We start from the raw sequence: 23030 nt of genomic DNA on the forward strand, positions 1-23030 counted from the left end.
GTAGCAAAAAAATATTGTCCAGCTTCACCTCGCAGTGCGTGTTTTATTAGGAAACGTGCTTAAAAACCAAACATCAGGCTCATATCATCAACATGTTTCGGATCAACATATATTACAGATCCTTCCTCATGATACAGAGAATAAGACTGACAAATCTTATATACAGAGTAAAAGCAGTGATTCAGCTGTGGATTATTGATTGGCAATTGGACTGCTTTCACCCCACCCACAGCATATACCACTGAGACACAGGAACAGAACTGCATGAGAAGAAGAGAGGGAAAAAAAAAAAAAAAAAAATATTTTCACCCCTCTCTTCCTCCCACGCAAGAACCGCCCCTAAAGGACAAGAGAAGAAGATACATCTAATAATGCAATATTAAATCTTGTCTTTGATTAAGGCCCAAAGGCATACAGGACTGAAATCTAAAAATCCAATAGGCTTCTCTATTGAGAAGAGCTTTCCTATGGTCTCCGCCCCGTTTAGGAAAATTAACTCGTTCAATGCCCTGAACTTTCATGCCAGCAATATTGCCCTGGTGGCAGGAGGCAAAATGCTGGCTGACTGCTGACACATTTTTTACAAAAGCATGAGATATATCTGAGATATGTCTGCATATCCGAACTTTGAGGGCATTGGACGTGCATCCCACATATTGCAATTGACATGTAGAACAAGACACACAATACACCACATGTGTGGTATTACAGTTGATGTATTGTTGTATCTCAAATGACTGCTGGGCTGCAACAGAGGCCACATACCGTCCTGTTTGTACGACACTGCAACACGTACAAATGCGGTGCCCGCATTTGAACATCCCTTTAGACCTAAGCCAACATTGTTGTGGTACCGTACCATCTGAAAACCGACTCGGACTGAGTTTTTGAGAAAGTGTTGGCGCCTTGCGGGCAACACATTTTATTCCCTTGTCCACAATCGGTTTCCAGGCGGCATCTGTGCGCAAAACTGTCAGATTCTTTCTGACAATCTTGCAGACATCCAGATATTCAAGACTATAGTTAGTTATAAAGAATGGCATTGCAGTCTGGCCTCCTTGTTTTAAACCTTTGTTTTTTTTATATTTAGGAAAAACCAGGTCTCGCCTGGGTAATGCAAGAGCTGTTTTTTTAGCTGTGTCTATTAAAGACTGGCCGTAACCTCTGATTTGCAGTCGAGCAGTCAACTTTTCTGCCTCTCTGAGGAAGGTGGAATCATCTGAGCAGTTCCTCCTTAATCTGATAAATTCACCCCTAGGGATGTTTTTAACCACGTGTTTCGGATGACAGGACAGGGCTAATAAAGTGGTATTGCCAGCTGTCTCTTTTCTATAAGTACAAGTGGTTATCTCAGATTTTTCCACATCACCATGGAGAGTAAGATCCAAAAATGAAATAGTGTGCACATGAAAATCAACCGTAAAGCTCAGATTCATTTGATTATCATTGAGATATCTCTCAAACAGTGGTATGGCCGTCACATCCGACGACCAGATGAACAACAGGTCATCTATGTAACGGCCATACCACTGCAGGGAGGAAGACCACGGGTTATCACAGGAAAACAAAAAACGAGACTCCCACCAAGACATGTATATGTTCGCCAGTGAGGGCGAAAATTTTGCGCCCATCGAAACTCCAGTACATTGTAAGTATAGCTTCTGGTCGAACATAAACACATTGTGTTTGAGCAAGAACCGAATCACATCACAGATATAAGCAATGAATTCCAGGCTATAATCTGAGTATGCATTTAAAAACCATTTGGTTGCAGCAATAGCCTGATCGTGCGGGATGACTGTATAAAGTGATGTGACATCGGCTGTTACCCAAACAAAATCCGGGTTCCATTTGAAGTCATAAAAGGATTGTAACACTGACCTAGTGTCCAGCAAGAAACCAGGCAAGGTTTGCACTAATGGTTGTAACAGACTATCTACCCATTCTGACATTTTTTCAGAGTATGAGCCTATGCCTGCAACAATTGGTCGCATCGAAGGAGGAAACACTGGCTTATGTATTTTCGGGAGTGAGTGAAATATCGGAGTGATGGGAAAGGGAACATAAATATAGTCTGCTTGTCTCTGATTAATGAACCCTCCACTCACTCCAACGCTTAACAACTCCAGAAGTTCCTCCTGAAAGCGGGGGGTGGGGTCACTGGATAGCTCCGTGTATGTGTCCGGAACCCCCAACATAAGGAGATTCTGGGACCTATACACGGAGCGATCCAAGACCACCACCGCACCCCCTTTATCTGCCTGTCTAATATGTTGGTGTGCTCCCACACCTTTGGATTATATTGTGCTGTTTAAACATGAACCAAACTCCTGCTCCATATACCTCTCTACGAGGCATTGAGGATTGTGAAGAAAGGCTCAAAAAAATGGACTTTATTTTTAATGATGATGATATAGATTCACAACATACGTTGGATCTGAAAATCCAAATGAGCTCTCTTGAATTGCTGCTGGTTCGCGAAATGCGCACATGGTGGGACTCGACCTCTTTGAAAAAATATGTGGATAAAAAAATGATTCCACGCGGCTTGAGGTTGAAAAAATATCCAACAACTATTTATTCAGATGATTTTCTTTCTGAGTGGCAATCAATTCTATCAGAATGTTCTTTCAAACTTATGCAACTAATCATCACTCAGGAAGAATGTTTACTCTCCAATTTACGGGAAGAAATAAAAGCTACACAGGAGCTTATAACACCGATGGTCGACAATGACCTGTTCCAGGATCTGGACAATAAGTTACAAAAAAACCTGTTCAAATTGGAAGAGACTTTGATTTCAGTAAAACAGGAGAAGTTCAACCGCGACCTGCAGGATTATAAAACCAATGTGGTGTATAAAACAGAAAATAAATCAAACACACCGCGTTCAATCATGAGGAAATCACAGCGCAATAGAAAATTCAAAGCGCCGAAAGTGGGCTTCAGTTCAACGGAACCAGATTCGTCTGATTCCGCACCTGAGGGTGCCACAAGTGATAACTCAGCCACAGCTCGGTTCACATCGATCGCCCAGAATGATTCGACAGCAAGACCTACAAAAAACGGCGAGCTGGCCGCAAACACCCGAAAAAGTATGCGGTATCCGTCGCGACACAAAAAGATGTAGAATCTTTGCAAGTTGTGAATATCTCTGCTAAAATTTTGTCTCAGCAGCAATTGGATTTACTTTCCAGGGGTCTGTCATTTTCTCCCACAGTTCATTTTGACATTTATAAAACCATTCTTGACATAAATAAATTTGCCAGAGATTTGACAGTCAAAAAACATTTTTTGAATTTGGAATGTGATGACACTGTAACTGTGAATAATCAGCTCTCATCCAGGGGGGGTTTATTACCCGAAGGTCCCTCACGGGGAAACAATAGTTTACTCCACACCATGTTCAGTTTTCAGGAACTCAGTGTCACATCCCAACTTCAAGAATGTCGCTCAAGGTGCAATGATACTGATACTCTTGTTAATTGTTCTGATGATTTTTTGACACATAATCCTGACTTTTATCCGATTCAGTCGCGCTCACCTGCATTGGATAATTTCCAAGAGTTGGTGGAGCGCGATTTGTTCCGGTTAAAGGATAATGTCAGCAACAATACAGGCAGGCACAGAAATAATTTAACTGTTGAGGAAAGACTAGCTCTATCTAAATTGGAGTCTATGCCAGATATTTCTATTAGACAGGCAGATAAAGGGGGTGCGGTGGTGGTCTTGGATCGCTCCGTGTATAGGTCCCAGAATCTCCTTATGTTGGGGGTTCCGGACACATACACGGAGCTATCCAGTGACCCCACCCCCCGCTTTCAGGAGGAACTTCTGGAGTTGTTAAGCGTTGGAGTGAGTGGAGGGTTCATTAATCAGAGACAAGCAGACTATATTTATGTTCCCTTTCCCATCACTCCGATATTTCACTCACTCCCGAAAATACATAAGCCAGTGTTTCCTCCTTCGATGCGACCAATTGTTGCAGGCATAGGCTCATACTCTGAAAAAATGTCAGAATGGGTAGATAGTCTGTTACAACCATTAGTGCAAACCTTGCCTGGTTTCTTGCTGGACACTAGGTCAGTGTTACAATCCTTTTATGACTTCAAATGGAACCCGGATTTTGTTTGGGTAACAGCCGATGTCACATCACTTTATACAGTCATCCCGCACGATCAGGCTATTGCTGCAACCAAATGGTTTTTAAATGCATACTCAGATTATAGCCTGGAATTCATTGCTTATATCTGTGATGTGATTCGGTTCTTGCTCAAACACAATGTGTTTATGTTCGACCAGAAGCTATACTTACAATGTACTGGAGTTTCGATGGGCGCAAAATTTTCGCCCTCACTGGCGAACATATACATGTCTTGGTGGGAGTCTCGTTTTTTGTTTTCCTGTGATAACCCGTGGTCTTCCTCCCTGCAGTGGTATGGCCGTTACATAGATGACCTGTTGTTCATCTGGTCGTCGGATGTGACGGCCATACCACTGTTTGAGAGATATCTCAATGATAATCAAATGAATCTGAGCTTTACGGTTGATTTTCATGTGCACACTATTTCATTTTTGGATCTTACTCTCCATGGTGATGTGGAAAAATCTGAGATAACCACTTGTACTTATAGAAAAGAGACAGCTGGCAATACCACTTTATTAGCCCTGTCCTGTCATCCGAAACACGTGGTTAAAAACATCCCTAGGGGTGAATTTATCAGATTAAGGAGGAACTGCTCAGATGATTCCACCTTCCTCAGAGAGGCAGAAAAGTTGACTGCTCGACTGCAAATCAGAGGTTACGGCCAGTCTTTAATAGACACAGCTAAAAAAACAGCTCTTGCATTACCCAGGCGAGACCTGGTTTTTCCTAAATATAAAAAAAACAAAGGTTTAAAACAAGGAGGCCAGACTGCAATGCCATTCTTTATAACTAACTATAGTCTTGAATATCTGGATGTCTGCAAGATTGTCAGAAAGAATCTGACAGTTTTGCGCACAGATGCCGCCTGGAAACCGATTGTGGACAAGGGAATAAAATGTGTTGCCCGCAAGGCGCCAACACTTTCTCAAAAACTCAGTCCGAGTCGGTTTTCAGATGGTACGGTACCACAACAATGTTGGCTTAGGTCTAAAGGGATGTTCAAATGCGGGCACCGCATTTGTACGTGTTGCAGTGTCGTACAAACAGGACGGTATGTGGCCTCTGTTGCAGCCCAGCAGTCATTTGAGATACAACAATACATTAACTGCAATACCACACATGTGGTGTATTGTGTGTCTTGTTCTACATGTCAATTGCAATATGTGGGATGCACGTCCAATGCCCTCAAAGTTCGGATATGCAGACATATCTCAGATATATCTCATGCTTTTGTAAAAAATGTGTCAGCAGTCAGCCAGCATTTTGCCTCCTGCCACCAGGGCAATATTGCTGGCATGAAAGTTCAGGGCATTGAACGAGTTAATTTTCCTAAACGGGGCGGAGACCATAGGAAAGCTCTTCTCAATAGAGAAGCCTATTGGATTTTTAGATTTCAGTCCTGTATGCCTTTGGGCCTTAATCAAAGACAAGATTTAATATTGCATTATTAGATGTATCTTCTTCTCTTGTCCTTTAGGGGCGGTTCTTGCGTGGGAGGAAGAGAGGGGTGAAAATAATTTTTTTATTTTTATTTTATTTATTTTTTTTCCCTCTCTTCTTCTCATGCAGTTCTGTTCCTGTGTCTCAGTGGTATATGCTGTGGGTGGGGTGAAAGCAGTCCAATTGCCAATCAATAATCCACAGCTGAATCACTGCTTTTACTCTGTATATAAGATTTGTCAGTCTTATTCTCTGTATCATGAGGAAGGATCTGTAATATATGTTGATCCGAAACATGTTGATGATATGAGCCTGATGTTTGGTTTTTAAGCACGTTTCCTAATAAAACACGCACTGCGAGGTGAAGCTGGACAATATTTTTTTGCTACTTCTCATCCTTGGTTCCGGTTCTGTGTCCGTGCTCCTCGGTGGTGTATGGTGAGGTGAGCTCCAACTTGGTGTTTTTACGTTTATATACTTTTTTGTAGTTATGTGTAAGGATTTGTGTGAAGGTTCATTTTTTGCAGGCCGATCTGTACTTTCCATTGATACCATTTTGGGGTGTATAAGACTTTTGGATCATTTTTTATTTAATGGTTTTGTGGAAGGTGAAGCGACCAAAAAAACAACAAACTGGCCATTCAAATGTGACTACGGCATCTGAGCAGTCCTGAAGCAGGAGCCTTGAGCTCCCGCTCCTGTAACAGTATTCCCTGGCTGAGATCGGGGAACCTAATACACTATACCAGAGATCAGCAACCTTCGGCACTCCAGCTGTTGTGAAACTACAATTCCCAGCATGCTCCATTCATTTATATGGGAGTTCTGAGAAGAGAAGAGCAAGTATGCATGCTGGGAGTTGTAGTTTCACAACAGCTGGAGTGCCGGAGGTTGCCTACCCCTGCACTATACTAATATCCCAATGACTCAAGCAGGCTTCGGAAGCTATTAGTGGAATATACCAATACAGGCCAATAGGTGGCAGCACTATTTTGTTATTTAGTAAGTGTTCAATGATGGCTATATAGCCATTAATGAATGCAATGGGCAATCTAATGTTAAAATAAGTTTAAAAAAAATCTAAATACTTAGCCAATAAAAAAAATACCATCATTAGCATCGCAGCGTGCAAAAACGGCCATATTATTAAAATATAACAATATTAATCCCATACAGCAAATGGCGTAAAGGAAAAAAAAAGAATTAAAACAGTCGATACACTTTTTTTGTCAACTCCCCCACAGAAAATTTTATAAATAGTGATCAAAAATTCAAACACACTTCTATATGGTATCCCTGCAAAGCACAGATTGTCCCACAAAAAATGAGACCTCACACAGCTTTGTTTGCATAACTAGAAAAAAGTTATAGGAGTCAGAATATGGTGATAAAAAACATTTATTTTTTCAAGGTTATTTTTTTTAACAGTATTAAAATGCAACAAAAACTATACAAGTATGGTATTGTTGTAATCATACTGACCTGGAGAATGAAGTAAACAGGTAAATTTTACCGCATATTGAACATCGTAAAAAAATGTTTTGAATAGTGTTTTTTTTTTTTCATTTCCACCCCATTTGGATTTTTTCTCCAGCTTCCCACTACATTGTATGCAACTGTAAATGTTACCATTATAAAGTTCAACTTGTCCCCCCAAAAAAGCCCTTATAAGGCTATATGAACTGAAAAACAAAAAAGTTATGACTGTAGGAAGGCAGGGAGTGAAAAACGAAAAAGCAGAAACGGAAAATCCCTCAGTGCTCTAGGGGTTAAAAGGATTTTCATTTTGATGGTCTACCTTTAGGATAGGTTATCAATATTAGATTGGTGGGGGTCTCACTCCCCGATACCCCTGCCATTCCGCTGTTTGAGGAAGCTGCCATTAGATAGTGGCTGTGCTTGGTATTGCAGCTCTGCCCAGATGAATGTGACATCACATGGCCTAGGAAGAGACCTACAGTGCTGCCCATAATTATTCATACCCCTGGCAAATTTTGACTTAAAGTTACTTTTATTCAACCAGCAACAAATTTTTTGACGAGAAATGACATAGGCGTCTCCCAAAAGATAATAAGACGATGAACAAGAGGCATTATTGTGGAAAAAAAACATTTCTCAGCTTTTATTTACATTTGAGCAAAAAGTGTCCAGTCCAAAATTATTCATACCCTTCTCAATAATCAATAGAAAAGCCTTTATTGGCTATTACCGCAATCAAATGCTTCCTATAATTGCAGACCAGCTTTTTGCATGTCTCCACAGGTATTTTTGCCCATTCATCTTTAGCAATGAGCTCCAAATCTTTTAGGTTGGAGGGTCTTCTTGCCATCACCCTGATCTTTAGATCCCTCCACAGATACTTAATTGGATTCAAGTCTGGACTCTGGCTGGGCCACTCCAAAAAGTTAATGTTGTTGTCTGCTAACCATTTCTTCACCACTTTTGCTGTGTGTTTTGGGTCATTGTCATGCTGAAATGTCCACTGGTGCCCAAGGCCAAGTTTCTCTGCAGACTGCCTGATGTTGTCGTTAAGGGTCCTAATGTATTGCTCTTTTTTCATGGTGCCGTTTACTGTGAATAGGTTCCCTGGTCCATTGGCTGAAAAACACCCCCAAAGCATTAGGTTCCCACCACCATGTTTGACAGTGGGGATGGTGTTCTTTGGGTTGAAGGCTTCTCCTTTTTTTTACGCCAAATGAAGGAAGCATCATTGTGACCAAACAATTAAATTTTGTTTCATCTGACCATAACACAGAAGACCAGAAGTCTTCTTCTTTGTCCAGATGAGCTTTTGCAAAGGCCAAGTGAGCTTTTGTGTGCCTTATCTGGAGAAGTGGCGTCCTCCTTGGTCTGCATCCGTGGAACCCAGCAGTGTGCAGTGTCTGTTGGATTGTCTACCTTAAGACATTGCCACCAGCAGAGCCCAGATTCACCAGGATGGCCTTGGTGGTGATCCTTAGATTCTTTTTCACCTCTCTAACTATCCTCCTGGCCAGCATAGGTGTCACTTTTGACTTCCGACCACGTCCTCTGAGATTTTCCACAGTGCGGAAGATCTTGTATTTTTTAATAATACTTTGCACTGTAGCCACCGGAACTTGAAACATTTAGAAATGGCCTTGTAGCCCTTTCCTGACTTGTGAGCAGCCACAATGCACAGCCGCAGGGCCTCACTGAGCTCCTTTGTCTTAGCCATGACTGTCCACAAACCAACTGCAGAGAGCTGCTGTTTTTCACCTGTTGAGTTGATTAAAACAGCTATTCCCAATTAATAAGGGTAATTAGGATGCTATAGAACAGCTTGGACTATTTGAAATGGTATAGAACTTTTGATTTTCCCACAGACTGTGACAGTTTTGAAGGGTATGAATAATTTTGGACTGGACACTTTTTGCTCAAATGTAAATAAAAGCTGAGAACAATTTATATATTTTTTTCACAATAATGCCTCTTGTACATCGTCTTATTATCATTTGGGAGACACCTATGTCATTTCCCGTCAAAAAAGTACTTGCTGGTTGAATAAAAGTAACTTTAAGTCAAAATTTGCCCGGGGTATGGATAATTATGGGCAGCACTGTAAGTGCTCACGAAGTGCCATGCTCTCGTTATACAGCTGACTGTTGGGGGTCCAACTCCGGGCACCCCTGAAGATAGGCAATCAGTATAAAAATCTCAGAAACCCCCTTTAAGCTAAAGATCTGTCTTCTCCTCAGGTTTCATGATGCAGCTCTGTAGGATAAGATTGGTTTCTGGCCAGCACAAAACTCATGCAGGCAGTACATACACACAGATATGGAAAACTCACATTATTTAAAGGGTTTGTCCCACGAAAAATATTCTACAGTTTTCAACTAGCACCTAGATCTGAATACTTTTGTAATTGCATGTAATGAAAAATTTATCACAGCCAGTTAGTTATTCAGAAAAATGTATCTGTATAGCGCCACCTAATGTTTTTTTTTTCTCATTTCTTTGACCTGCTCACTGAGATGGCTGCACATGCTCAGTTTCATCCTTTAACTGCCTCCTATACTGTGATAGGTAGAGCACAGACACGCCCCCTTAGTTGCAGCAGATAAGACACTCCCCTTGAGCCGCCAGCTTGATATTAATCTAGCAGAGCAATGAATAGGGAAGATCTCTGGATCCATGTGAGGTGCCGGGCTGGTTCTAGCTTTGTTAGATAGAGATTGTAATCTAACATATAAAGCTGAGTGTATGTGTGTATGTATGTATGTCCGCTAAAGGAATCCACACCCTCGCATTTACAATCATGAAATTTGGAACACGAGTACATCAGGTGTCCTGAGATATTTTCAAAAAATGCATTAGCCAATAGAAGCCTGGTCACATGATCCTTATCAGCCAATAGAAGATCGCAGGCCCTTAGTCTCCACATACACACAGTTTTACACCAGGTTTCCATAACATGACGCTGTTAAGGGAGCTGAGTGCTGTGGAGGTCACAGTTAAGCGGGCAGATACGGTGGCCATTCAGGCCACCCTCAAAAGATGGACATAAAACCCCCGCCCCCCATGTCCTGTTAAGCAACGCCTCTAACCTGGTTAGGCCACGCCCACCACACTGCGCAGCCGACGGGGATTGAAAAAATTAAGATAAATATCTACTTCTGTCAGCTGCAGGAGTGGGAGGGAGGGTGACTTTCTCCCAGCAGGTCATGCTCAGACAGCACTGTGCTGCTGTCTGAGAGTGAGCTGTTCAAAAAGGCATCCCTGTGTCCGTCCAGGCCCTGTGCCAGACTGTCCAGCCTAAAACCGGACCTCTGGCCACCCTAGGGGCAGGCTGCTGTGGAGGTCACAGTTAAAGAGATGGTCCACTATGGAGGTTAGTGTTAAGGGGCATATTGCTGTAGAGGCCACTGTTAAGGGAATGGGGTGTTGTGGACATCACTGTTAAGAAGATGGGGCACTTTGGAGGTCACTAATAAAGGGGTGGCCGCTGTGGAGGTCACTGTTAAAGGGGCTGGCTGCAGTAGAGCTCACTGTTAAGGGGGCAGGATGCTGTGGAGGTCACTGTTAAGGGGGCAGGGAATGGTGGAGGTCACAGTTAGGCCTCATGCACCTGACCGTAGTTATGGTCCGCATCCGAGCCGCAGTTTTTGCGGCTCGGACGCGGACCTATTCACTTCAATGGGGCCGCGAAAGATGCGGACAGCACTCCGTGTGCTGTCCGCATCCATTGCTCCATTCCGAGACCCCGCAAAAAAAATATAGCATGTCCTATTCTTGTCCGTTTTGCGGGCAAGAATAGGCATGTCTACAATGGGCCGCCCGTTCCGTTCCGCAAATTGCGGAAGGCACAAGGGCGGTTTCTGTTTTTTGCGGATCTCCGGTTTGCGGACAGCAAAAAACGGCATGGTCTGGTGCATGAGGCCTTAAGGGGATGGTCCACTATGGAGGTCAGTGTTAAGAGGCGGGTTGCTGTAGAGGTCCCTGTTAAGGGGGCAAGATGTTATGGAGCAAGAAAAGCCTTATGTGATATTTCAAACCATACAAAGCATTAGTATTTACTTTGTAAAAATATAAATATATCACCAGTCCGCAATAATGTTATGCAGCAGGTCCGGAAAAGTGATGTGGGTTCAATCACGTTCAAAGCAGATACAATGTATGGGGTTCGGACCGCGCTTCTGGTCCAGGTCAGTATGCAAGTTCTTTAATCCTTCTCACTTCCTCGTTTGCAAAGAGAGCCTGAAGGCTGCAAATATCCCTCAAATAGATATCCTGCAACCAATGGAATTTATAATAGTGTAAATCCGTGTGTGACAACAACCTGCATTGCACTGGTTCTACTTACATTTACGCTTTGTGTGATGCGCAGTGTGTAAGTAGAACCAGTGCAATGCAGGTTGTTGTCACACACGGATTTACACTATTATAAATTCCATTGGTTGCAGGATATCTATTTGAGGGATATTTGCAGCCTTCAGGCTCTCTTTGCAAACGAGGAAGTGAGAAGGATTAAAGAACTTGCATACTGACCTGGACCAGAAGCGCGGTCCGAACCCCATACATAGTATTTACTTTGTGTCTGCTAGTCTACTATATGATGTCTCATTTTCATTTTTTTTACATTAGTCATGGGATAACCCCTTTAAATCAATTAAGGCTACTTTTGCACTTACATTGTTGTTTTCCGGTACTGAGATCCGGCAGAAGATCTCAGTACCGGAAAAAACGTTTCCTCATGCATTCTGAATGCATTCTCAATGGAATGCATGAGCAATGGAAAGAGATCCGTTCAGGGTGCATCAGGAAGTCTTTAGTTCTGGCAGCATTCCGTTTTGTGACCGGACAGAAAAATGCTGCATGCTGTGGATCCAGCACTGAAAACAATGTAAGTCAATAGTAATGGATCCGTTTTTTTAGGAGCCTAAAAATAAACATATCCGTCACCAATTGACTTTCAATGTATTTAAAGATTAATCAGTTTTTTTCAGTTTTGATTTCACACAACCGCATCCTAATGGAACGGATTCATCCTGATGTGCAAAATCAAAATGAATCCGTTTAATTCCGGTATTGAGATCCTCTGCCCTATGTCAATACCGGAATTAACAATGCAAGTGTGAAAGTAGCCTAACTTGGTGTAAACTTAAGAAACACATCAGTACCTGTTTCCCTCCAGCTCACATACACGTTTGATGATGGGAGTCCAGTCAAAAGCATCTGGATCCTTGTTCAGCCATTTTTTAAATTCAGCGCGGTTTTGCTCGAGTAAATCTGAAACAATGATTTTATCAAACACTTCACAGGCTGAGAGGAGGTGATAAATGGAGGCTCCGGTGCCAAAATCAAGCAGAGTATCTCCTCTTACTCCACCTTGAAAGATAACATTTAAATATCAGGTTAGTAAGGTATATTATTAGGTGTCACAAATTACTGTCACAAACCATTCCTACATAGGTGCAGGGTGGCATGGAAGCAACCTTAAAGGGAACCTGTCATCAACTTTGAGCTGACCTCACTGAGGGCAGCATTAAATAGTGACAGAAATGCTGATTTCAGCGGTGTGTCACTCATGAGCTAAAAGCAAGTGGTTGCTTCTGCACTGTTACCCATCAATGATTAACAGTTCTCACCTAGAGAGAAAACTCGGTAGAAGACAGTCAGTCATCAGCAGGTGGCCAGGGAGAGAAGGAATTTATGAATAACCATGACTCTTATCAGGTGGCCGGGACTCTTTTCCAGGCCCAATCTGCAATGATTGTGATGTTGGTTCTCAGCAACCACTTACTTTTAACTTTTAAATGACAGACCGCTGAAATCAACTCACCTGTCTCTTCTTTATACTGCCATTAGTGTGGGCAGCATATAGTTGATGAAAGGTTCCCTTTAAGACTGTGTATGAGCGGACCCGTGTATGCTCAGGTTCGACCAAACTTGACCCTTCACCCAAACCCTATTGAAGTCAATGGGTACCTGAACTTTGGTGCTATAAAATGCATATAAAAAAGTCAGAAAGGGCTAGAGCGCTGCAAAAGGACCCAAAATCGGGGTAAGAGCCGTACAATTGCCCTGCAAGCAAATGTGGATAGGGAAATGACTTAAAATAACATAGAATACATAAAAATAAAAATCCAAATAATCTTGACCCAGGAGGCGGAGGTCCAAGTGGAGTAGGAAGTTGAGGAGGCTGTGGATGTGGCGGTGTAGGTGGAAGTGGTGGAGGAGTGGTTTTATTTGTCTGTTAATTCTGTGTTTGACCTATAGCCATTTTTGGGTGTGGACGCCTTACTTCTCTACTCTGCCAATATAAGAAATAATAATCTTGAACCAGGAGGGGGAGATCCGAGTAGAGAAGGAGGTGGACGTGGTGGTGTAGGAGGAAGAGGCGGGGGAGGAGGTAGCCAACACTGTTTTTGTGTTATGTTTTTTTATGTTTTTATATTATATATTTTTATTTTATTCGGGGAGGCCCCAAAACATTGGCAAATGGCAGAACAAACTATGCTGGAGTATAACAACTGTTGGGTGTGGCCAGTATACTTCTCTACTCTGCCGAAGGTATGGACAAGTCCTGTGAGTGGGATCCATGCCTGGTTCATTTTAATGAATGCGAGCTTGTCCTCGTTGGCTGTGGACAGTACCTCGGAACTGAAGCCGAGTTTGGTTTTATGTTTTAAAGTGGTTTTTCTCTTTCTCTCCAGTGTTTGGGGGATGGACAGCTGACCGCTTCCATAGGACAGTGTGGAGATGCTCGGTGACACTGCTGGTGGTGGTGGTGCTGTCCCATTCTCTCTTTGCGGGGTGCCAGGATGTGGCCCTGTCACTCCAGAGGTGGAGGAAAAGGCCAAGAGAGCAGCAGAGGAGGGAGCAGGAGGAGCCTCAGATCTTTTGTGGGTTTTCAGGTGTCTACTCCACTGTAGCTTGTGCTTTGCATTTAGATGCCTGGTCATGCAGGTGGTGCTCAGGTTTAGAACATTTATGCTTTGCTTCAGGCTCTGACTGCACAGCATGCAAACCACCCTTGTCTTGTCGTCAGCACATTGCCTAAAGAACTGCCACACCAGGGAACTCCATGGAGCTGGCTTTGGTGTGCTCTGTCCCTCGGAGCAATGAGCAGTAGCAGGCGTACTGGCTAGGGGTCAGCCACTGTGGTTTTGCACCCTGCTCCCTCTTTTGCTGGTGCTGCGGGACCACCTAATCTTCCTCTGAACTGCACACATCACTCGAATTACCTTGATTCCATGTGGGATCTAGGACCTCATCATCCTCCACATCATCTTCCACTCACTCCTCACCCCTGCCCTCATTGCCGGTCTGCACACTGCAGAAAGACTCAGCAGTTGACACATGTGTTTCGTCATCATCATCAGAGATGTGCTGCGGTGCTCTTCCAACGTCCTCATCCTCAAACATAAGTGGTTGGGCATTAATGCATCAGTGCACTCAATCTCTTCCACTTCTGGGACAGGGCTAGGTGGATGGCCCACGGAACTCCCGCCAGCAGAGTCATCAAAAAGCATAAGTGACTGCTTTATGACTTAGGGATCAGACTGCTTACTTTCCAAGTGGTACCTTGGAACTGAACCAGAGTTCGGGAAATGTTTTTTAACAGTACAAATTAATTTCTGAAGTTACTGTGCGAAGTCTCTTGAGACTTCGAGAAGCAATAACTTCGGCTCATCGGAGCCAATACATTCTAATACTGTACGGAGCTCCTGCTCCGTACAGTATTAGAACGAAGTTTTATGCGAATCGACTTCGGATGTTTCATCCGAAGTCGATTCGCTCATCCTTAGTCACAAGTAAACTCTAGGTATAATACTAGCTACAGTATGAGACCTAGATATCCCAACTTCAACGTTGGGTTTCAGTAGTATTGGATGACCAAGCATGTCAATGTTAGTTGCTTATGGACTTCACCATGAAAAATCACAGTGTTTATACCAAAACCAACCAGAAACATTTTCATGTTATCAACAAAGTACATTACATGTGTCAAGTTAGAGATTGTTACATCTGTATTCTTAAAGACTTCTACTTCTATGCTGGCTTAGAATTCTGCAGAGGCTGAGCCCTAAAGGAATCTAGATCTATTTAATTATCCCCTTGGTGTTATTAAGGGTGTTAGATGCCTACTGGATTCTTTGATAAACTTTTCGGGGTATGATATACGCTGCTATATTCTGGTTAGTGGGATTCATTGCTGGAATGTTTTTTCAAGTAAAGTTGTCACAAGGTATAGTCTGAACAGTCAGACCTGAAAACTTCTTCTAGTAGTTGCTTCACTTGGCACAAAGACCATTTTCTGGTTGTTTTGATGATATGACATTAAAGAGCTTCTGTCACCCCACTAAAGTCATTTATTTTTTTTGGGCTAGTTAAATTCCTTATACTGCGATATATGAAAATATAATGGTCTTACTTACTTTGCTTCAGCAGTTTCTTATAAAAACGAACTTTTATAATATGTAAATTAGGTCTCTACCAGCAAGTAGGGCGTCTACTTGCTGGTAGCCGCCGCAAAAAACCGCCCCCTCGTCGTGTTGATTGACAGGGCCAGCCGCGATCTCCTCCTCCGGCCGGCCCTGTCAGCATTTCAAAAATCGTGCGCCTGTGTTCATTCGGCGCAGGCGCTCTGAGATGAGGAGACTCGCCTCCTCAGAACTCCCTCAGTGCGCCTGCGCCGATGACATCACCGAAATAGAAGACGTCATCGGCGCAGGCGCACTGAGGGAGTTCTGAGGAGGCGAGCCTCCTTATCTCAGAGCGCCTGCGCCGAATGAACACAGGAGCACGATTTTTGAAATGCCGACAGGGCTGGCCGGAGGAGGAGATCGCGGCTGGCCCTGTCAATCAACACGACGAGGGGGCGGTTTTTTGCGGCGGCTACCAGCAAGTAGACGCCCTACTTGCTGGTAGAGACCTAATTTACATATTATAAAAGTTCGTTTTTATAAGAAACTGCTGAAGCAAAGTAAGTAAGACCATTATATTTTCATATATCGCAGTATAAGGAATTTAACTAGCCCAAAAAAAAAAAAGACTTTAGTGGGGTGACAGAAACCCTTTAAGGGCTATATTAACCTGGCAGATGAGCCTTCCGATTGTTGGGAATCTGCATGCAGCAATCTCTTCCACAGTATGGGGAGGAACAATCCCTAATGCAATTGCTTGTCCCCATGCAGAATCATTATTTGGTGGCAGCAGAGCGTGGTTATACAGTGTCATCTTCTCCTGGCGAATGATGATTTTTTAGCAGGCATAAAAGTTGTAATTGCCCGATGAACAAGCATTGGCTTGTTCATCAGGTAATCAGTGGCACTTTTACCCAGGCAGATCACCAATAACGAGCGTTCCTACGAACGCCACACCATACAGTTACTCCCATTATAGTATCTGCTGGGATCATGGTATACCATACTTCAGCTCATATCTCTTTACTAAATGTCTGTTTGGCTCACTTAAACAAATATGATCACCATCTCTGCTTTTCTTCTTGGCAATGAAAATGATACAGCTAGTGTACTCACTTAAAGGGGTTGTGCAATGCAAAGGTATTGATGAGCTATCCTTAGGATCTCAAGGAGGGGACGCTCATCATCTCCTCACTGTGCAGGACACTGACAGGCTCTTAATACCGGGACATTCAGACCCTCACATTGTACAGAACACTAGGAGAATATCAATAAGAGCCTCTCACAATCTATAGGACACTGACGGGAACTTAGCGAGGGGACACATAGCCTCTCACACTGTACAGGACACTGAGAGGAGCTCACTGAAGCATACCTCCCAACTTTTGAAAAACCCAAGGAGGGACAATGGCACTTTTGTTACAATAAGCCACACGTCTAACTCCACCCAGTGAGCAGCTGCATACTCCTAATCCCTCCTAGCCCCATAGTGCCCCCATTCAGAAGTAATGCTCCCTCCGTGCTCCCACACAGTAGTTATGGCACATTAGTGCCCACACACAGTAGTTGTGCTTATTCTCCCGTAGTGCCCCCATACAGTAAATAAAGGGTTATTCCCATCTCAATATTAGGGGCATATCACTAGGATATGATCCCAATGTCTGATAGAAATTATAAATACTGCGGCTTTAAATACTGCTGCTACTACAGAGAGCATTATAAATACAGGGGACATTATAGGGGTCCTGATTACTAAAGAGGGCTCTATAAGAGGATCAGCCTTATTTCTACAGAGGGCACTATAGGGGGCCTGGTTACTACTGAGGGGGGTATAGGGAGCTTTATTACCAGGGTGGGCACAATATGGGGCCTTATTTCTACTGCGGGCTCTGTGGGAAAATTTTTAATACTGGAGGACTCTTCTCTGAATGGAGGCACTCTTATGGAGCATTATCACTGTCGGGGGCAGTAGTACTAATGAGGGCATTCTAAAAGGGAATTACTATTGGTGGGAATTTGAGGAGCACTGTTACTATGGGTGGGTGGGTGGGACTATCTGTATGGCACTATTATTTTTCAGGATAGTATTTGGGGACATTGCTGAGCACAGCGAGCAGCAGGACAACTCAGTTGGGACTCCAGGTTGGGGGATGATGATAGAAAAGTGAGGAAGCTAAGATGTTTGCCTGACGGGGCATGGCTAAAAGAAGTTGTCTGAGCCGATTGGAGAAGATGATGACAGAGAAGATCGACATCAGAGGAGACGTCACCTGGGAGGCACTGGATGTAAGAGATATGTGCTGCTGTATATTCCTGTATGTAGTGTCAATGCAGCAAGTGAAGCAGGTAAAATATCTTTAATGCTAGTGAGGGCAGGAAGGGGGGGAGGCATCAACTTGGCCATATGCATTGGGGTTGGGCCCCAGATCTTTTGAGACCCTAGAAACCCCCCTGCTCGAGCACACATCAAATAGAACAGTTTATTTATTTTTTATGATAGAGTTTATGGATTGTTCTTTGTTTTTATTCCCCTCAGCTAGCGGAGCCCTGAGGAAATGGTCTTCCTATGTCTATTAGGCTTATTTCAGTATAGTAAATGACCCCCATAGTATGTAAGGCTGACATCCTTCCATCAAGTTCAGCGTGTTATACAGAGCAAGGTAAAAAAAAAAATCTGTGGAAAATTGGAGCCATGAGAAATCTCAGTGCAAGGAGCTCACCCTAGTGGTGGTTACAGTGGTGAAAAAAACATATGACTGTCGGGAAGCAGTTCTGTGCTGAGCCCCCTTCTACAACAGGCCTCATAGCTGTCATGTTATCTGCCTCCACTGAAGGTATGCCATGGATGCCAACAGGGCCCTGGGTAAGACTCCAGCTTGGGCCCCCCCTTCCCTCAGTGCTTTGTGGCCAGGGGCAGGGAAACACATAACCTTCGTGCTGCCTGAGGCAAAAGTTAAAACAGCAATCCCCCCTCCCCTTCCCCATGACAAATTCTTGACCTAACCCCTTCCCTCTAGCCAGAGGTGTAACTTGACCGTCACCAGCATGCACTTTCTAGAATACCAGTTTTTTCTTATGTGGCACAAGAGTCTTTTGGCCCTCTTAGGCTCCTAGGCCCGGTATCGACTGCTACCTCTGCACCCCCTATAGCCAGTGCCGTCTTTAATATTGATTGGACCCTGGGCAAGAAATTACTTGGCACACTAATATCTGGGATTCAGTGAAAAGCAAAAGAGCAAGGAGCGGAGATAATTGTATAAAATCTAATTTATTGGTCTAAAAATTTGATATAAAAAATTGATATAAAATATTGCTACAGTATTCCGGACTGGAGCATATATAAAGAAATATGGAAAAATAAACAGAAGTTCCATCCGGACTACTGTACTATTCACCATTATTTTTTTTTTTTTCCTATTTCTTTATATATGCTCCAGTCCGGAATACTGTAGCAATTTTTTATATCAATTTTTTATATCAATTTTTTAGACCAATAAATTAGATTTTATACAATTATCTCTGCTCCTTGCTCTTTTGCTTTTCACTGAATCCCAGGTATTAGTGTGCCAGTCTAAACTCTTAACTTATCTTTACGTAACCCTGTCACTGGCTGGGTGAGCCAGATAGACCTAGAGCACCTTGCATGATATTAGACGGGTAAGCACCCACACAACTTATTGCCAAGAATTTACTTGGGCCCCCTGTATCCCGCCTTCCCACACCCTAGCATGCAATCACGCTCCCAGTAGCCTCATAGCATCCCCCATTAGCCTTATAGCAGCCTCCAGTAGCCTTATAGCAGCCCCCAGTAGCCTAATAGCAGCCCCAATGGCCTCATAGCAGCCCCCAGTAGCCTTATAGCAGCCACCAATAGCCTTATAACAGCCTCCAGTAGCCTCATAGCAGCCCCCATTAACCTCATAGCAGCCCCCATTAACCTCATAGCAGCCCCCAGTAGCCTTATAGCAGCCCCCAGTAGCCTCATAGCAGCCACAAGTCACCTTATAGCAGCCCCCAGTAGCCTCATAGCAGCCCCCAGTAGCCTCATAGCAGTCCCCAGTAGCCTCATAGCAGCCCCCAGTAGCCTCACAGCAGCCCCCAGTAGCCTCATAGCAGCCCCCAGTAGCCTTATAGAAGACCCCAGTAGCCTTATAGCAGCCTCCAGTGCCTATCACCAGCCCCCAGAAGTGTCCATCAGCCTCATAAATATAAAATAAAATAAAAACACTTACCTTTCCTGCTCCTGGACGCCACCGCTCCTCTCCTCCAGTGTGATCTGCATCCCCCTTCTATCGGCTGTGCTGTGAAGGCTGCGCACAGCGTGACGTCACAGAAAGCCTCGCGTTGTGTGCAGCCCTGCACAGCTGACAGCCAAGGACCAGGAAGCGGTGAGCATAAAGCCTTCACCGCTTCCCGGTCCTAATGAGCGCTGCCATAAAGGAAGCGACTCATTAGTATTTGCCCATAAGACGCAGGGGCCCCCCGGGAGCAACTGCCTCTTTTGCCCCGGGGGCAGCTGCCTCTTTTGCCCCGCGTTAAAGACAGCCCTGCCTATAGCTACACCCCTGGATGCCAACATGGTTGTGCCCATGTAACACATGATTTACTGTGATAGAGCTGTATTTCTGAATAATATATATATATATATATATATATATATACAGTACAGACCAAAAGTTTGGACACACCTTCTCATTCAAAGAGTTTTCTTTATTTTCATGACTATGAAAATTATAGATTCACACTGAAGGCATCAAAAAACTATGAATTAACACATGTGGAATTATATACATAACAAACAAGTGTGAAACAACTGAAAATATGTCATATTCTAGGTTCTTCAAAGTAGCCACCTTTTGCTTTGATTACTGCTTTGCACACTCTTGGCATTCTCTTGATGAGCTTCAAGAGGTAGTCCCCTGAAATGGTTTTCACTTCACAGGTGTGCCCTGTGAGGTTTAATAAGTGGGATTTCTTGCCTTATAAATGGGGTTGGGACCATCAGTTGCGTTGAGGAGAAGTCAGGTGGCTACACAGCTGATAGTCCTACTGAATAGACTGTTAGAATTTGTATTATGGCAAGAAAAAAGCAGCTAAGTAAAGAAAAACGAGTGGCCATCATTACTTTAAGAAATGAAGGTCAGTCAGTCAGCCGAAAAATTTGGAAAACTTTGAAAGTAAGGGCTATTTGACCATGAAGGAGAGTGATGATGTGCTGCGCCAGATGACCTGGCCTCCACAGTCACCGGACCTGAACCCAATCAAGATGGTTTGGGGTGAGCTGGACTGCAGAGTGAAGGCAAAAAAGCCAACAAGTGCTAAGCATCTCTGGGAACTCCTTCAAGACTGTTGGAAGACCATTTCAGGGGACTACATCTTGAAGCTCATCAAGAGAATGCCAAGAGTATGCAAAGCAGTAATCAAAGCAAAAGGTGGCTACTTTGAAGAACCTAGAATATGACATATTTTTAGTTGTTTCACACTTGTTTGTTATGTATATAATTCCACATGTGTTAATTCATAGTTTTGATGCCTTCATAGTCATGAAAATAAAGAAAACTCTTTGAATGAGAAGGTGTGTCCAAACTTTTGGTCTGTACTGTATGTATATATATATATATATATATATATATTTATATATTGATACACACTCACCTAAAGAATTATTAGGAACACAATACTAACCCCCTTTTGCCCTCAGAACTGCCTTAATTCTACGTGGCATCGATTCAACAAGGTGCTGATAGCATTCTTTAGAAATGTTGGCCCATATTGATAGGATAGCATCTTGCAGTTGATGGAGATTTGAGGGATGCACATCCAGGGCACGAAGCTCCCGTTCCACCACATCCCAAAGATGCTCTATTGGGTTGAGATCTTGTGACTGTGGGGGCCATTTTAGTACAGTGAACTCATTGTCATGTTCAAGAAACCAATTTGAAATGATTTGAGCTTTGTGACATGGTGCATTATCCTGCTGGAAGTAGCCATCAGAGGATGGATACATGTTCTCATTCTGTTTACGCCAAATTCGGACTCTACCATTTGAATGTCTCAACAGAAATCAAGACTCATCAGACCAGGCAACATTTTTCCAGTCTTCAACAGTCCAATTTTGGTGAGCTCGTGCAAATTGTAGCCTCTTTTTCCTATTTGTAGTGGAGATGAGTGGTACCCGGTGGGGTCTTCTGCTGTTGTAGCCCATCCGCCTCAAGGTTGTGCGTGTTGTAGCTTCACAAATGCTTTGCTGCATACCTCGGTTGTAACGAGTGGTTATTTCAGTCAACGATGCTCTTCTATCAGCTTGAATCAGTCGGCCCATTCTCCTCTGACCTCTAGCATCCACAAGGCATTTTTGCCCACAGGACTGCCGCATACTGGGTGTTTCTTCCCTTTTCACACCATTCTTTGTAAACCCTAAAAAATGGTTGTGCGTGAAAATCCCAGTAACTGAGCAGATTGTGAAATACTTAGACCGGACCGTCTGGCACCAACAACCATGCCACGCTCAAAATTGCTTAAATCACCTTTCTTTCCCATTCTGACATTCAGTTTGGAGTTCAGGAGATTGTCTTGACCAGGACCACCCCCCTAAATGCATTGAAGCAACTGCCATGTGATTGGTTGACTAGATAATAGCATTAATGAGAAATAGAACAGGTGTTCCTAATAATTCTTTAGGTGAGTGTATATGCACTGAAAATTCTGCTTATCACATGGGTATGTGGGATGGAGACTAAATAGATCTAAGAAGCAATGACTCTGCTCCACACAAATCCTCAGATAATGTCCATATAAAAATACACATGAATTGCTTATTGCATTTAAATCTATGTTTTATATAGTTTTCTCATTAAAGACCATAGATGCAGTAAGAAGACATCTTCGATTTTCTCATAATTCAAAGTCTGTGAGCGGTGTTCTTATAAGATCATTCAGAGAACCATACTGATGTTGTAAGAGGTAGACTAACAAGTCTGGCCTCACCCCTCATGTATCTATGGTGTTTAATGAGCAATATATTTATATAAAGCAGAGTGCGTTTTGTACATGTTCCAGCTCATCTCACAAGGTACTGACGACACTGAGTTTGAGGCACACTGCTGATGTTGGTTGTACCTCGTCTGCTACCTAGAGAAATAAAGGGAGATGTTGAAACATTTCTTGCTGCTTACATTATCTTGGGAACAAGGAAGGAATCGTGCGGGTCAATTAGTTGGTTTCCAAGCCTCAGCATGTACTCAAGTGGAAATGTACGTTGCCCTAAAGGCATTGCCCAGAATTTTGATATTGCTAGGCAACCTACTGATTATCATATCAGCGGGAGTCTGACTCCCCCCCGCTGGTAGGTGTAGTGCTGCCATCACTGAAGTGAATGGGAGCAGTGCTGCAGTTACCAGCTCCACTTCACAATGGACAGACCTTTGAGGTTCTGACACTGGGAGTTATTAGCAAATTGACAGGCATGAGAGATGTTGGAGCCCCAACAATTTGATATTAATGGCTATCAATATAAAAATGGTGGACAAGCCTTTAACCCAGCCTTAGATTATTTT

At 43.3% G+C, this 23030-nt stretch overlaps 1 protein-coding gene across 7 annotated transcripts in view; it reads right to left on the reverse strand.

Moving 5' to 3' along the window:
- LOC120996676 (nicotinamide N-methyltransferase-like) overlaps positions 1-23030 on the reverse strand; it is a 40796-nt gene that overhangs the window by 16345 nt on the left and 1421 nt on the right. For 6 of the 7 annotated variants that reach the window (XR_005777847.1, XR_005777844.1, XR_005777843.1 and 3 more), the window contains exon 3: positions 12226-12433. Coding sequence is in view for 4 of the 7 variants with exons in the window: in XM_040426786.1 (XP_040282720.1) it covers positions 12226-12433 (208 nt within the window). In the remaining 3 variants the exon portion in view is untranslated. The remainder of the gene's footprint in view (positions 1-12225; positions 12434-23030) is intronic. The other variant, XM_040426782.1, reaches the window with a different exon arrangement.

Source organism: Bufo bufo, chromosome 1, assembly GCF_905171765.1.
Source record: "Bufo bufo chromosome 1, aBufBuf1.1, whole genome shotgun sequence".
NCBI lineage: Eukaryota > Metazoa > Chordata > Amphibia > Anura > Bufonidae > Bufo > Bufo bufo.